The sequence below is a fragment of the Anabrus simplex genome, chromosome 3, assembly GCF_040414725.1.
Source record: "Anabrus simplex isolate iqAnaSimp1 chromosome 3, ASM4041472v1, whole genome shotgun sequence".
NCBI lineage: Eukaryota > Metazoa > Arthropoda > Insecta > Orthoptera > Tettigoniidae > Anabrus > Anabrus simplex.
Window position 1 is genome coordinate 11,590,433 of NC_090267.1, and position 17,289 is coordinate 11,607,721.

Here is a 17,289-nt window from a genome sequence, read left to right on the forward strand (position 1 = left end):
CAGGCAGTCCCCTATTTTGGCTGTCCAAACTCCTTAGACCAGGGGATGAAATTAATTTATTCACACACATTTTTTATTTACATTAACCTGCACTGGTCGAATGCCCTCTAACATTTCATTTATTTTCTCTGTTGCTGTTTATTCTCTTCTTGAATATCTGTACAGATTTTCGAAAAGGATCAAACACTACCCCTGGTAAACTGTTCCACTCCTTCACACCCTTCCCAATGAATGAAAATTTACCCCAATCGCTTCTGCTAAAATTGCTCCTAATTTTATACTTGTGGTCAGTCCTGCCGATATAATTATTTTCCAACTGAAACCTCTCACGGATATCTCCCCATGCTGCTTCTCCTGTATAGGCTCTATATAATCCTATAAGTCTAGTTTTCTCCCTTCTCTTACTTAAAGTTTCCCACCCTAGTTCCTTTAATATTTCTGATACACTACTCTTTCTCCTGAAATCCCCTGTTACAAATCTTGCTGCTTTCCTCTGCACACCATTTAGTTCTTTTATTAGGTAATCTTGGTGAGGATCCCAAACACTGTTTGCAAATGGACGAACCATACTTAGGTAACTTTTCTCTTTTAATTCTTTGTTGCATCCTCTAAGTAGCCTCATTATGACATGTAACAATCTGTATGCTTTCCCAACAATGTCATCCACATGACCCTTCCAGTGCAAATTACTTTCAAATCTTACACCTAAGTATATGCACTCGCCATCTTTTGGGACAACTACCCCATCCAAAGTATATTCAAATTCAGTTTTAAAACTCCTGTTTGTAAATGTTGTAACAGTTGATTTGCCTCCATTAACCTTCATATTATTCTCTTCAAACCATTGTTGGATACTCTCAAAGGTCCCTTTGTAATTCTGAACAATCCTCAATGGTATTTATTTCCCTATAAACAATTATGTCATCTGCATACAATCTTATTTTTGATATTATATAATTCCCTAAATCATTTACGTATATTAAGAAAAGTAACGGACCGATTATACTACCCTGTGCAATTCCCTTCCAAACTTTCTCTTCCTGCGATACGTTATTTCCTACATTGACTTTCCGAATCCTTGAATTTAGAAATGATTTACCCAACGTGTAACCCTTACGTCCAATCCTATTCCCTCCAATTTCTTTAATAATATTCCATGTTCCACTCTATCAAAGGCTTTGGAATGATCTATGGCTATGCAATCTATCTGGCCTCCTGAATCCAATTGGTCTGATATGTCCTGCTGAAATCCCACCAGTTGTGCCTCACAAAAAAATTTCTTTCTAAATCCATACTGGCTCCTCGTGAACCAATTTTTAACATCACATATCCCTCTGATGTACGTTGATATTAAACTCTCCAGTATTTTACAAACTATACTGGTCAGGCTGATTGGTCTGTAGTTCTCTGGTTTCCTTTTATCACCCTTTCCTTTATAAATTGGTATTATTATAGATTCCTTCCATTCCTTTGGTATTACACTATTATTTATGACATAGTCAAAGAGTAATTTTAAATAAGGCACTATGTACCACCCCATTGCCTTGAACACCTCCCCAGTAACTTGATCACTTCCCGCTGCTTTTCCTTGCTGGAGCAGTTGGATTTCTCTGAAAATATCTTCATTTGTGAATGAGAAGCTTCTTGTTTCCCTCTGTGTCTCTCCCTCTCTATCTTCTGTTTTGGTTTCCAACTCCTGACAATTATCTACTGAATCTCTGAATTCCCTACTATCTGTTAAATAGTGTTCATCCCCTTCTCCCACCATTGTAGGAATTTGGATTCCTTTTCCTTTTTGATTCATGATATATGAATACAGCTTTTTCCATTTCCCTTTGTGGTCATTACCCTCTTGAAGTATGCCATTCATATAATTCTCTTTTGCTTCCTTTTTCACTCTATGCAGTTCCCTCATTAGCTGTTTTCTACTTTCTCTACTCTCCCCACATTCTTTGATTTTCCTGTTTACTATTCTACATTTTCTTTTTAATTTTCTTATTTCCCTTGTATAATAAACAGGGTCTGAGGTCATTTTACCTTTCTTAACAGGTACAAATCTCTTCTCTCCTTCCCAAATGATTCCTTTGAATTTAGCCCAGATTGTATCCACATTACTCCCTTCACTTATCCAACAACTGAATTGTGATTTAAGGTAAGTCCCAAATTCATCAACTTTAGTTTTTCTGTACAATTTCTTGTTTTGTGTGACCCTCTTATTAAGCCTTTTTGGTACCAATCCCACATCCATTATTACTGCCTTATGGTCACCTATTCCTTCAATTACCTCAGTTTTATCAACAATTTCCCATGGTTTAACCAAGAAAACATCTAGTAAGTTATTGAGACGAGTTGGTTCTTGTACTACTTGTGTAAATCCTCCCTCCCAAATAAACTTATTTGCCAGTATCTGTTCATGGGCATCACTTGCAGCTCCATTCCATTTAACTCCGGCAAGTTCAGATCTCCCCCAATTATTACCACATCATTATTAATTTTTTTATGACTATAATCTATTATTTTCTCAAATATTTCCATGTCTCTTTCCTCTCTTCCAGGTCTGTATGTTCCTATAATTCTCACCTCCTTCATATTATCACAAATTAATTTTATCCCTAATATTTCATCCCTTTCATCGGTAAACCATTCATGTGAACAATAAGTTTCCTTCACCAGAATAAACACCCCCCCCCATCCCTTTTTATCTTCTCGGTCTCTACGATAGACTGTGTACCGTTCTGGAAATACTTCTCTATTACCCACCCCTTCTCTCAACCACGATTCCACTCCTATCACCACATCAGTCTCATAAGATTCCATCAATATACCGAATTTTAATTGTTTATTTACTACACTCTGACAGTTTACCAAGAGCAATCTCAGACCCACTTCCTCCCTAAAACTTGACTGTTGCAATTGCGTAACTTGAAATTCCTTACTTTCCTGAGTTTCGTTTTCTAGTTGACTGAGCCAGCTTGAAGTACAGCTGGCTCTTTCTACTAGTTTTCCTGGTCAGTATTATAACTCAAGGGAGTTGCCTTTTTTACAGTACATATCCTAAGATTAATAAAATCTAGAACAATATTTGCTATCTTTCATTTACCTGAATTGTTTAGATGAAGGCCATGCTTTGTGTAACAGTGTCTCTCGAAACTGTTGCTATCAATTACCTGTGTGTTACGAAAATGTTTACAAATTTTAACCATATCTGTATTAACTTTGTCCACTTCAATGTTCACACACGAATCTCTAATCAAATCATGCCTGTGGGGCATGTTCACTACAAAGATGTTGGTGTGAGTCAGCTTACCTAGTGTATACCTATGATAATAAACATGTACAAAGCCACACAACAAATAAAGCCCAGAGAAGCCACTGGGTTTGATAAAATTTCTGACGATATGTTTGGAATACAGTGTCATATCTAAAATACTTATTTGATAGCTATTTACTGAATGGAGCACTGCAATAGTGTACTAGGGAAAGGGTGACAAACATAAAGCGGACAATTACGTCAGTGAGTTTGATGTGTAGTTTGTACGTTTTGGGAAAGCATTCTTTCTGATTATATTAGATACATTTGAAAAATTACTAAGTGATTTGACAGAAGGCAGATCGGGTTTTGAAAAGGTTCTTCTAATGAAGCTCAACTTGTAGGATTCAAACAAGATAAAAATATTTTAGATTCAGGAGGTCTAAAGGACTGTATTGCTACTGACTAATCTAAGGCTTTTGATAGGGTAGATCACAGGAGATTACAGACAAAAATGAGGGCTACTGGACTACACAAGAGTGGTTGAATGGGTGGCTAATTTTCTAGAAAATAGGACGCAGAGAATTAGAATAGGTGAAGTTTTATTTGATCCCAGGACAGTATTATTGGAACTCTATGTTCTCTTATATATATATATAAACGATATGAGTAAAGAACTGGAATCACAGTGCTGGCTTAGGACCAAAACAGGGTATCTACAAAAATAGCCAAAACAGCATAAGTGTAATTTTTATATTTTTCTAAATAAGCCCCTAGCTTAACTTGCACAAAATATTGTTAATGCCTAAAAGTCGTAAGTTGAGATACGTTGCTTTACTGCCAAGGGATATGAGAAAATTTCAGAGCAGTATTAGCGTAAGTGTAGATATGCTACTTTGGTTCTAACTGAATTATTGGCATGCACTAAATGGTTATTGTCCTTGCCAACATTTTCCTTACTACAATAATGCTGTAGTGTCAACCCTTTGGCATTCCCTTTTTATGGATAGCTGCCCAGCCAGAATCACTATGTTTTCTGGCAGGGGCATTTAAATCCTGATAGAAGCAGCAGTATAAATGTGACCCTTTAAAGAAAACAACACAGTAGTCAAATGAATAAAGATATGAATGTAAATTCCTTTGCATTTTGTTTCTAAATGATCAGCCATTTATATTATTTTGTACCCACCCTAATTTTGAACTTAAATATGTTGTATCAACAGTGCTAGTTTTTCTTTGTGAATATTTGTCTGCTTTACTACAAGATAATAAAATTCTCATCCCAAGAGTAATTGGAAAAATAACTATCAACTCCTAGAAGATAAATCATGATTTGAATCAGCATTTTTTTTCATATTTCCAGTTCATTATAAAGGTAATTGTGACATTACTAGTAACATTTCTTTGCAGCCCTGTCCCTCAGTCTTCACACAATTTTTGCTCATATTTTTGTGATTCTTGCATTCATTATCATTATTACATTCCACAGAATATTATTCTGAATCTCTAGGTAGTAAATACTATCTCCACTAATTTCTAATATACTCTAGTTTCACATTCCTCCAAACATTGAAACACTTCTCCGCGATAAGCAGGCGACATGGTGAGAACTCGATTATAAATAATCTCTAACCAGAATGCTATGTTTATAAACTATACCTGCTTGTGAAATACACACAGGTAAGACTGTCAACAAGATGATCACAGCTTGCTGAATCGTGGGAATTGGGAATGCACCATGGTTTCATGACACTCTTCAATATTTCCATCAACATGCTTCTAATAACCATGAGTGAAAAACACTTTGCAGCATTCGGCATGGCAGACAAATCATGAAACTGAATGTCATGAAGTCTCTTTCTGTTGTTGCTGTGTTTGCTCATTCTTCTCCTTCTTCATCTTTTATGACCGTATAAGATCACTTTAGTCAGTCCATCATTCAGGTCTCTTTGAAGGGATTGTTCGGGCATTGCGGTCCTCCCAGTACTTTGTCAGACGTCCGATCTTCATGCCCTTTGCTCATTACTGTGTTAAATTTAAATAACTGTGATTATTTTAAGCTGTGCTGAATTGAACCTGCCAGGTAAAAAGATACCCTGTTCTTTGGAGCTAGGCCATTGCATACTGGGTTTTCAAATTCGAGATGAAGGAAAGTAATGATCTTGGATCTTCATGAATGTTATCACTAAATTACACAATGTATGCTATTCCAAGAGTTTATGACTATACTAAAAATAATGTCGGTATTGTTTTTCCAGAGCCGCTTTCCATGATTCCTGTGCCTATGGATAGCAGAGGAGAGACTGAAAGCAATGCAGCATCAGAACTAAATTCTGAATAGAAGAAAAGTTTGGCTGAACTCAACAGTTTTGGCAAACACAAAAAACACCCTTCTGAAGATGTGCAATAATATTTGAGTGTTATGGTTATGTTTACAAATGTGCTACAAAATGCAATACGTCACCAGATCAATTATAAGAATGCCATAAAGGAAGGTAAATCAGTGCTGAAGAAGGGATTAGTATTCATTCAGGTGACAAAAGAGGTGATGTAATATCAAAACTTCAAAAGATGTATTTGTGCCACATTCCTCTGACAGTATTACAGCAGAGGATGAAATTTATGATATGGAAGAGCACACTATTAAGAGGAAAAGAAAAATCAGTGCTGATGTTGCATTGGTCAGTAGGAGTTGTGATATAATTAGCACTCACAGAAATGTATGTCAGATTAAGGAACAGACTGAAACTCTGGAAAGTCATGACAGCAATACTACCATGAAAAGGTTGAGAAGAAAAATGGCTCAAACAACTGAGTGAAAGAAAAACTAACAAAAATGAACATACAAAGTAGACAGCTCTATAAAACTGATGGGAACATTCTGAAATCAGGTGAGTTCTTAAAACCAAAAGACTGTTCGAGTTGCCCTAGAAAGTGTACAAGTAACTTTGATGAAGAAAGTGGACGAAAAATATTCTCCTCATTTTGGAAGTTTTCGGATGTGAAACTAAAATGTACTCAGAGGATGACTGTGGTGTTACGGAAATCGAGAAGGCAAAATACACTGTTTTATCACTTCATTAAGGATAACATCCGGATACAAGTTTGCCAAGCATTTTTAACAGCAAATTTAAATGTGAGTGAAATGTTTGTGAGAACTGCACTGACTAAAAGAAATACGGTCAATGTAGCTCACAAAAAAAATTATAAACATTAACCATGAAACATGAGACCAGAGGATGAGGAACAATCGATTTGTGACAATACAAATACATTCCCTCGGGTACCTTCACACTTCTGCAGAAGAGACAAACAAAAAAAAAACAAAAAAAGAATATATAAGCAATCAGCTATCACTGACAGAAATGTCTGACCTGTATGTCGAGTGGTGCAATGAGAAAAGTTACACATGTTAAAAGAAATGGCTTTACTGACAAATATTTAACACTGATTTCAACGTAGCTTTCTATTCGAGAAAGAAGAATATATGTGATATCTGTTACATTTATGATAACATGAGTGAAGTGTAAATAAAACAAGCCACAAAGAACATTTGAAAAAAAGGACCCGTCTAGAAAACACAGGCATGAAGCAAAGAAGAGCAACAACATTATCTTGAATTTCATTTAGAGGCAGTGTGTTACTCTCCACCAACTGACACAAAGACGCTCTTTTATAAATGATGATTGGGTGAAAAAACTTTACTGTGTTGGATTTGGGTTCTAATAATGTTCATTGCTATTGCTGGCATGAGGGATTGGCAAAGAAGTTCGAGTGAAGTTGGGTCCTGTCTTTTCCATATAATTCAAAATATAGCCAACAGAAAAGAAATGGCATTGATGTTCGACACATGCAACGATCAGAACAGAAATGTGAATACTGCTGCATTGTTGATGTACTGTATGCAATGATTTGACATTCCTGTTATTAATCAGAAGATTTTTGAATTGGGAGACTCACAAATGGAGGTTGAAAGTGTACATGCATAGAGTGAGAAGAAGAAAAGTGCTGTTGACATATTTGATCCTTCAGGATATTACAATTTAATAAGATTGGTTCAGAATAATAACCCATTTAAAGTAAGATATTGACAAGTGTCTTGCACATTGGTAGAACAATTTAATGTATTTCGACCAATCCAATTTTAACTATTCATATGTTACATTACCAGGATATTTTAACTGGGCCAACAACCCACATAATTAAACCAAGAATGTCTGCTTGAAATTAAGTAGCAGGTCTATATAAGGAAAAAGTGTCCATCATAACAATCAATTCTGAACATTTCAACATTATAATAAGTCATAAAGACAAAGTACAAAAAAATGTATATTTGAAGAACATTCTAGTTTATATTTACTTACCCCATTTAACTGTATATTTACACAAAATGTGTTTTAAGATCAAAGTACTTATTTTTATGAATATTACAAGCAACAACACATCTATGTTCAAAATAATCCTACGAGAAGTATTCTAAAATGTAGTAGTAACTTTGTCAATTGGAAAGATTTAGTGTTCATATTCTGAAAAAGTTTTTAAAATCAAAACACAATATTTTATAGAGATGATATCAGCCCAACAAAATGTCAAGGTGTATGTACAAATACATCAAATCACATTTATATAAAAGCTAATGAAAGTTAATAGTTGCAGACATACTATATGTGTCATATTAGATTAAGTGTGTATGCATGTTATATCTTCCCCAAACGATGTACCCAGGCTGAAGATGACTTAAAGGAAAGGTCGAAACTAGTTCTGATGTGTAATAAGCAATAATAATAGAGTAACATACGGTATTGAATAGGTGGATATGCCCATCTAGTTGAAAAAAACACGTATAAGGCATTAAAAAATATTCTTAACGTATGTTATATACAGTCTGTTGATAGACCAACTATAACAAATAATTACTGGGAATAATCTTTCTATAAATGCTAACTCCAAATTATATCTTGATGTCATATGCACCTGATAACTCAATCCTGAATTACAAATTGCACCAAAATTTTGGCTAATTCTGCCACAATAGTTAATGTACAGATACACGGTTGTTATGATTTAATTTATACAGATAAGGAATCTGCTCCACATAGAATAATTTCTGGACTATGTCCACTGGACTTAGCCTGCAAAACAGTCCATTAATGATACTTCTACCAAAAATGTACATGAAAAAAGTTTCAGATATGGATTTCCATCAAGGTTGGTCTTGTATATTTTGTGGGAGAGTAAAATCACTGTTTCAGTTCTCTTTAAAAAAAAAAACTGTCCATTCCAGGAATTTGATATGCTTTGGACCTTAAAACCCTACCCTTGGGCAGGTGGATGCTAAATATGAAGTATGGTTAAAATATTTGCAGTAGTTTTGCTGTTATAAGAAATATGATTTACATGCACCCGATTTTAGGGTAAGACGACTTAGAGTGAGAAATTGTCCGTTAATGTTCTGCCTTATTAATCCTTCTATCGGAATGATGCACTTGAGAAGAGTTTTAGATATTGATTTCTATTAAGGCATGCACATTTCCATTAAGTTTGGTTATGTATATTTTAATATTTTCAGGTCAACAAAAGAATGGTGGACACTGAAAAAAAAAAAAAAAACGCTATTTGTAGATTCAATGAAATTGTTATTCATGCCACAAATTTCAAGGACCGTAGTTGCGTCCATGCTTTTGAAAATTGCTAGAAGGCTAAAGAGCTACTATGAAAGTGCCACAACGGGCCGAGTGGCTCAGACAGTTGAGGCGTTGGTTTTCTGACCCCAGCTTGGCAGGTTCGATTCTGGCCCAGTTTGGTGGCGTTTGAAGGTGATCAGCCTTGTGTCTATAGATTTGATGGTTATGATGACGATGATAATTGTCGTTGTTGTTTGAAGGGGCTTACCAGCTAGATCATTGGTCCTTAATGATACAAGGTGTAATGAAATGAAACAACAATTAAAACTTCAAAATGTATCCACTGACTAAAATCTAAAATGAAGGATGATGAAAATATGATGAATCTGAAACAATCAGTGGATCCAACTCAGGACACCTCATATTCAGAGATGATGCTTGTTGTCCTCCAAACCCCACGGCGCAACAGCCTCGAAAGACCGCTGGTCACAGATTATGAGATGCCGGATCCTCTCGGCTGTTATTCTTGGCTTCCTAGACTGGGGCTGCTATCTCACCATCAGATAGCTCCTCAATTATAATCACGTAGGCAGAGTTGACCTTGAGCCAGTCCTCAGGTGCAGGTAAAGTCCCTGACCTGGCTAGGAATTGAACCCAGGGCCTCCGGGTAAGAGGCAGGCACACAACCTTACATCGCAGAGCCGGCCTTGTTGCCACAGGGGTCCAAAATTAAGGTCACTGGCCTCTCATAATTAAACTAATCACTGGTAAAGCAGATCCATGGTGGTCCTTGCATGGTGGTACTAATCACAGGTAATGTAGACCCATGGTATGTCACATACTGGGGACCCACTCACAGGTAACACAGACCCATGATGTTCCTCACATAAGTGTACTAATCACAAGCAATGCAGACTCATGGTGTTCCCCACTTAGTGGGACTAATCACGGGCGCCAGTACTCACGTGGTGTTCCTCGCATAGTGGAATTAATCACAGGCCATGTATATTCATGGTGTTGCTCACAGTGTGGTACTACTAATAGGTAATGCAATTCAGTGCGGCGCATGGCAACTCCTCCTGCACGGACGCCTGACCGTGGTCCAGTGTTCCTCAATTAATGGTACTAATCACAAGTAATCTCATGGTTCCAGTTCCTTCATCACTTGGTCGCCCCTTATGACAGGCAGGAAATACTGTGGACATATTCTTCGGCTACGTCCCCCGTCCACAGGGGTATTGGTAGATTTACTGGCACGTAAAAAACTCTTGGGGAAGAAAATTCCGGCACTACATCGTCTCCAAAAACCATAACGGTAGTTAGTGAGACATAACATAAATAACATTATTTTCAAATGGCTGCAGGGCATTGGTAACAGCAGGCTTATTATTGGCCGCAAAGTGCCAATAGGTAAAATGTTGAATAATTGACCCATTTAATTAGAGCAGAGCTTCCATAATAATAATTGTAATATAATAAAAGTAATAACGGTTTTTACATTCCACTAACTGCTTCTTACGGTTTTTGGAGATGCCTAGGTGCCAGCATTTAGTACCGCTGGAGTTTTCTTGTGTGCCAGTAAATCTACCGACACCTTCAAATACACCAGACTGAACCAAGAACAAACACCCCGAGTTGGGGTCAGAAGGCGAGCACCTTATGCAGCATGGCACCAATCATAATGCTGGGCTGAGTGGCTCAGATGGTTGAGGCGCTGGCATTCTGACCCATCTTGGCAGGATCGATCCTGGCCCAGTTCGGAGATATTTGAAAGTGCTCAAATACATCACTATCATGTGAGTAGATTTACTGGCACGTAAAAGAACTCCTGTGGGACTAAATTGTGGCACATCAGCATCTCCAAGAAAAGTAAAAAGTAGCTGGTAGGATGTAAAGCCAATAATATAATTATTGTCATCTTACCTGCACGGTTCATCGGTGAATCTTACCTGGAGTTCCTCATAGGTACGTTACTGGAGCTTTCAGAAGACACGCTGCTTCGACTACGCAGAACCATGTGGTTTATACATGATGGTGCACCACCTGATATAAGCCATTTACTGCATGATCCTTTGGATCAGACATTGGTTCAATGGTGGATAGGACGACGTGAACCCATCAATTGGACCCATCAGACCTCCAGACCTTAATCCAATGGATATTTATGTCTGGGGGGGGAGGCATAAAAACAAAGTATATCGAAGTGATGTAACCACTTCAGATAATTTTGTCTCACAGGAGTTATTTTATGTGCCAGTAAATCTACCGACATGAGGCTGACGTATTTGAGCATGTTCAAATACCACCAGACAGGGTCAGGTTCGAACTTGTGAAGTTGGAGACAAACGGCCAGCACCTCAACTGCCTGAGCCACTCAACCAGGCAGGAAGCACGAAACTCAGCTACGTTTAATTTATTTAGTTTTATAAGATACAACCCGTGACAATAAAGTTTAGTGGATGAAGTCAAAACGGTCGATCCGGCAACACTAGCGACACACAATGCTACATATGCGTAGCAGCAGGTTTTGACCACCTGCTCCCAATATTGTTCAGTTGAGCATCGCGCGTGTGCCATGCAAGACCTGTTTGACATAGTGCGTGTTTAGTGTGTTGATTCTGAACTGCGAACAGGAACATGAACGACCAAAGGATCAATATACAGTTTTGTTTTAAGCTTGGCAAGACACCAAAAGAAATACATGCGATGCTGTTATGTGTTTATGAAGATCAAGCACTGTCCTTGATGTGCGAGTAATCATGGTTTGCCTGTTTTCGAGGAGGCTGGGAAAGTGTTTCTAACAACCACTGTAGCGGAAGACCGGCTACCGCCGTCAGTGACAAAAACGTTGAGAAGGACATTATTCATGAATGATCAGCAATTAACTGTGCACATGATAGCAGATGAACTGCAGATTAACCGTGAATCCATGCGACAAATCGTTACCCAAAAGTTAGGGAAGAGGGAAACATGTTCTCGTGCCACATCACTTGACTGATGATCAGGAGCAGGCACGTTTACAGGCTTCACATGATTTTGTCGAAACAGTGGATGCGACACCATAATTCTTAAACCATATTGTCACTGAGGATGAAACCTGGTGTCTCAGGTACGACCCTGAAACCAAACGGCAAAGCATGGAATGGCCTTCTCCGGGATCCTCTCATCAGAAAAAGGTAGGAGCCGAAAAGTCACGCATCAAAACGATGCTCATCACCTTTATTGATAGTCAAGACATTATCCACAAGGAATTTCTACCTGAGGGAAAGAAGCTGGATGCTGCATGGTACACTGAAATTTTGACCTGCTTCATGAAACATCTACGCAGGGCACAAGGTTCATGGTTTTTTTGTCCATGACAATGTTCGCCCACACACATCTAATATCGTTAAACACTTCATAGCAAAAAAAATGGGGTGGTGCAACGTGAGCAGCCCCGAACTTGCCAGATCTCAATCCTCCAGAATTCTTCCTATTCCCACAACTCAAACTCAGTTTAAAGAAAGAGATTTGACAATATTCTTGACATCCAAAGAAATGTGATGAGGCTTTTGAACACCATCCAAAAGGAAGCCTTCTTGCAAAGTTTCCAGGACATGTATCGCCGACCTCAGCAGTGCATAGTTCATCTGTATTGATAGTACAGGACTATTCACTGAACTTTACTGTAACAGGTTGTATTTATTATTCTTTTGAAACAAAATGTTCAATATGCTTCGATAATTTAATTCCGATACTACTTACTTGGACATCCTATCACATGCATGCTTTCGGTGATGTAAAAAACATTGTTTACATACACATCAACACGATTTTGCCTCCATTCTCCTACCTTTACGCATTGCACAATGGGGATTGTACCATATTTCACATCCCGGCACGCCCATCCCAACCTTACGCTCCCAAAATTATATCACACCCTTGTACAGATCCCGATCTGACACAGGTTTTCAGGTCATGTTCATATCACTACACCATGGGCCTGACGATCAAAGGTATCAAAGATATCCCAATCCCCTAAAGGATGTAACAGCAAAAGAACCAGTAATAACATTGACAATTCGATACATCTCCAGGGTCTGAAACCGATGACCAGGATGTTCTGAAGCCACTAAGATGGAAACAAAATACTAACAACCACAAAACCAGTCTGGCAAGAATAGTACGAAACATGGCACACCCTAGTAGCATACCATAGTTCAGTTCTTCTTAAATATAAAACGAGTTTGGCAAGTACACTAGTCAAGGGTTATGAATTTCATGTTGTTGGTCCATATTGAACTGAGAATAACATGAATTATAACACAGTACAGGTTTCGACCTATTCAATATTGAATATTGAAATGAGTATTGACCCATTCAATATTGAATATTGAATTGAGTATTGAGTGGAAACCTCTACTGTGTTATAATTCATATGTTAAGTACACTAGTGTCCAAAAGTTTAGCATAATTAACGAGTAAGCAGGGCAACAGGGAATATACTGCAAATCACAGGACATATACACCTACCAACCTTATGTGTTTGCTCTGCATAGGAAAGGAGTGTTCCCTGCTTTGACTAGCGGTGTAACTGCAAGGTAAACACAGCCAGTGCCTATGCCCCATATTCCCTCAGTCGTGCTTGCCATGTTAGTGTGCGGAGTGTAGGTTTATGGTGAACATGACAACATAATGGCGAAATGATGCCATTTGAACCCCGTTTTGCAGGGTAGAATACTCGGCCACCTGGAAGCAGGCCAGACACAGACCAAAGTCGCCGTATCATTGAATGTGCCACAAAGTGTCATTTCCAAGCTTTGGAGACAATTTCAAGGCACAGGAGATGTTAGTCGTAGGCCAGTACCACATCGACCAAGGGTAACCACCCCACAACAGGACCACTATCTGGCCTTAACTGCCCGACGAAATCAGAGTGCACCTGCAAGACAATTGTTGGCGGAGCTTGCAGCCGTCTCAGGGGTTGCCATTTCCCAGCAAACTGTGTACCGGAGGCTTAGAATAGCAGGACTGTTTGCCCGACGTCCAGCGGTGTGCATCCCGCTCAATCCAGCACAGAGACGGGCCCATTTACTGTGGAGCTGCCAACACCGAAACTGGACCATGAATGAATGGAGGCATGTGCTCTTCACAGATGGATCCCACTTCAGTCTGCAGAATGATGCTTGTTGCATATTAATCTGGAGAGAACCGGGAAGCTGATACAACCACAGGAAGATCGTGGAAAAGGGACAAGTATGGTGGTGGTGGCGTCATGGTGTGGGGCGGGATCATGTTGAATGGCCGTACGGACCTACAAATCTTCATGGGTGGTCCAAGGAACAATGTTAATGCTCGGAGATACAGGGATGGGATACTGAGACCACATGTTCGACTCTTCAGAGGTGCAGTTGGTCCAGACTTCTTCTTAATGGACGATAATGCCCAACCGCACAGTGCTGTTTTGGTGAAATGAATTTCTGCCTGGGGAAGACACTCATCGTATGGACTGGCCATCGAGGTCTGCAGAATCTGAATCCTATAGAACATGCCTGGGATGCACTGGGGAGGCGAATTGCATCCTGTCAGCCTCCACCAAGGACCCTCCAAGACCTTCGCATTGCCCTTTCAGAGCAATTGGATCGACTGCCACAAGAGCTCTTGGACCATCTGATAGAGAGCATGCCACATTGCTGCGAAGCATGTGTGGCCGGTTACACCCTATTAACAGTATATTTTGTTGTGGAAGACATTGCCATGTTTTGTTAGTTGTTGTCAAAGGTGTACCTTAGCTATCAGAACCTTCCTGACACTGTTTTTTTGGACAAGTTGTGTGATATATGGCATGTGATTCAGCTTCTGTTTGTTCAGCAATCCGTCTGACATTCCTATCAGGTGGTATGGCCTCGTTTAGTGATTATGCTTAATTTTTGGACACTAGTGTATGTTACGTAACATCTCATGGCATTCAATCGGTAGCGTTCACCTGATAGGGAAGTACATTTGCTCTTAAACATAAACAGAAACCAGTTTGGCACTGATGGCGTGTAACTTGCCTGTTATCGAAGGAAAGCTATTCATTCACAACACAAGGCATATTAGCTATTCTAAAAATATTGTATCCCTTTGCTCTTAAAAATAACTTCTGAGGATTAATAAAAGTTTTTGATATATAGTGGTTCGTCACATCGTTCTCTATTGCTACAAGAAACATCTGCATGTACACCCCTAAGAACCTGTATAACACCATCCAAAGTTCAGGTGAATCTAAGGCTGTAATATCAAGGTGGAAGCCGAGGTAAAAAATCTGCCATTCACTGGTTTTCAACTATAAGGCAACATTTCATTTCTATGGAACACTCTCCAGATATGTGTCATGGAATTTCCTCACTCCAACAGGGTATGAGAATGGGACTAGGCAATCTCAAAGAGAAAGGTGTATGAATCCTTAGAGTACTAAGGCAGGTACATCATACCATGATATATTACAGTTATGGTTATTTCAAACTTGATATGATGCATTTGTAGTTATTTTCACAATTCCAAGATGATTCTGGCAATTTCATGTTCCAACAAGATGGTCTTCATCTTAGTAATACATAGAAGTGTACTGCTACCTGGACAAGTAACTGACAGACTGTACTGAGGATGGGGTCGCCTGATATTGTCTGTTGGGACATAGACAAGGTATTCTCGTTGTCATGACCACTGGGTACTTACTGGTGTAAGAACACTGAAATCACACAACATTGCCCTGTAGGTAAGATGAAGGTGTTGTATCTATAGAGCACAGTGCCTGATCACTTATTTTGATAGTGAAGATAATTATTCTTAAGTAACTAAACTTTTAACTATCCCTGGGTAAAATGATGTGACCTCATTGATCCAATGTCAACAACTACTCAACATTTTCAACAACAATGAAGGTCGTCGACAGCGACATGCTATAAGGGAGAGGGGCCTTACAAGACTACCACCTAGATGTGCCATGCAATGAAATAGAATACAATGGAACACCTCCAAAAGTACCTTTTGATAGGCATTTATTTTAAGTTTCTTGTTATGTATCCAATATCATGCCAGACAAAATACTTTATCAGTTACAGATTTAAAAACGTGATGAATCATAGACAATAATCCCATATATTCACAAACTAAAAGAGTAGCATAAGAAAGTAGCAAGATTTCAATTCCAATATTAACACTAATTTCTTTATTACAGAGTTGAACATGAATCAATTTCTTATCACTATATAGTAATCTGGAATGATCTTACGAATGATGTACTTGCTGTTCCTTCAAGCCAGACTGGTTCCTCTTTGATCTCAACTTTCTGGTCCATTTCACACAGCAACTGAAGTTTTTACATGACCTGGAGTACTTAACAACTTTCAACGAACTTCTACTGAAATAAGAAACAGGAAATATATTATTATTATTATCAACATTGATAGGTTTACAAGTTCACAAACTTACCATGTAAGCAGTCAAGTAGGGTAGCGTTCTGTGATTGTCTATTTCTTTATCATAGTTACACAACATATAATATTGAATGGAATCCAATTCACAAGAACATGGCTTTTTATTCAAACAACCCACATGTACTGGCTGGGACCCTGTGCTACCCTCCATGTCCATAGACTGGTTTGACAGAGATCCATCAACATCACAGAATCCTGTGCTACCCATCAGGTCCATAGAATTGTTTGACACAGATCTTCAACATCATAGAATCCTTTGCTACCCTCCAGGTCTCTAGACTAGTATGATACAGATTTTCAACATCACAGAATCCTGTGCTACCCTCCATGTCCATAACACTGTATAACTTAAAGCACACCATATGTTCGACTTCATACATTCATCCATGTCTTTAAGTAATCAGTTACCTACAGAGTGAAATTATCGTAATTTTTTTCGAAGAGGCGGCGGGGTGGACCTCAAAATGCCCTCATGCACGAACTGCCACTCAGTTTGGAAAAAGATGCTACTAAGATATATATAAAAAAGTATGTATATCACAGACACAAAGGATTACAATCACTAGACTTATGTATACACAAGCCTTTAATCCTACAACTAACTAGCACACCAACATATCATTTGGATTAACAGAACTATGGTGACATAGAAAGAAAGAGATCCACCTTATCAATACTAAATTTAATGTTGTTATTTAAAACAGGACCGGTTTCGACTTATTACAAGTCATCTTCAGCTGTCATTTACATACACATTAGAATACATAATCAAACAGTTGTATCTTAGTACACGCCAAGCCGCCAAGCGATACACTTCCCAATCATCTCACGACAATAGTTAACAAGTATCATAGACCGAAAAAGAACCACCTACAACAACAGCTTTCATAACCCCAGCAGCACATTCATCTTCAATCTGTATATTCAACAAGACAATCTAAATTTATAGTGATTG

General features: G+C 38.5%; 1 protein-coding gene across 5 annotated transcripts in view; it reads right to left on the bottom strand.

Moving 5' to 3' along the window:
• LOC137498978 (zinc finger protein 852-like) overlaps positions 1 to 17,289 on the bottom strand; it is a 54,363-nt gene that overhangs the window by 27,724 nt on the left and 9,350 nt on the right. For 3 of the 5 annotated variants that reach the window (XM_068226940.1, XM_068226941.1, XM_068226937.1), the window contains exon 2: positions 16,130 to 16,258. In XM_068226940.1, coding sequence (XP_068083041.1) covers positions 16,130 to 16,195 — 66 coding nt within the window. In that variant the 5' untranslated portion in view covers positions 16,196 to 16,258. Of the gene's footprint in view, positions 1 to 16,129; positions 16,372 to 17,289 lie in introns of those variants that run through there. The other 2 variants (XM_068226939.1, XM_068226938.1) reach the window with 2 other exon arrangements.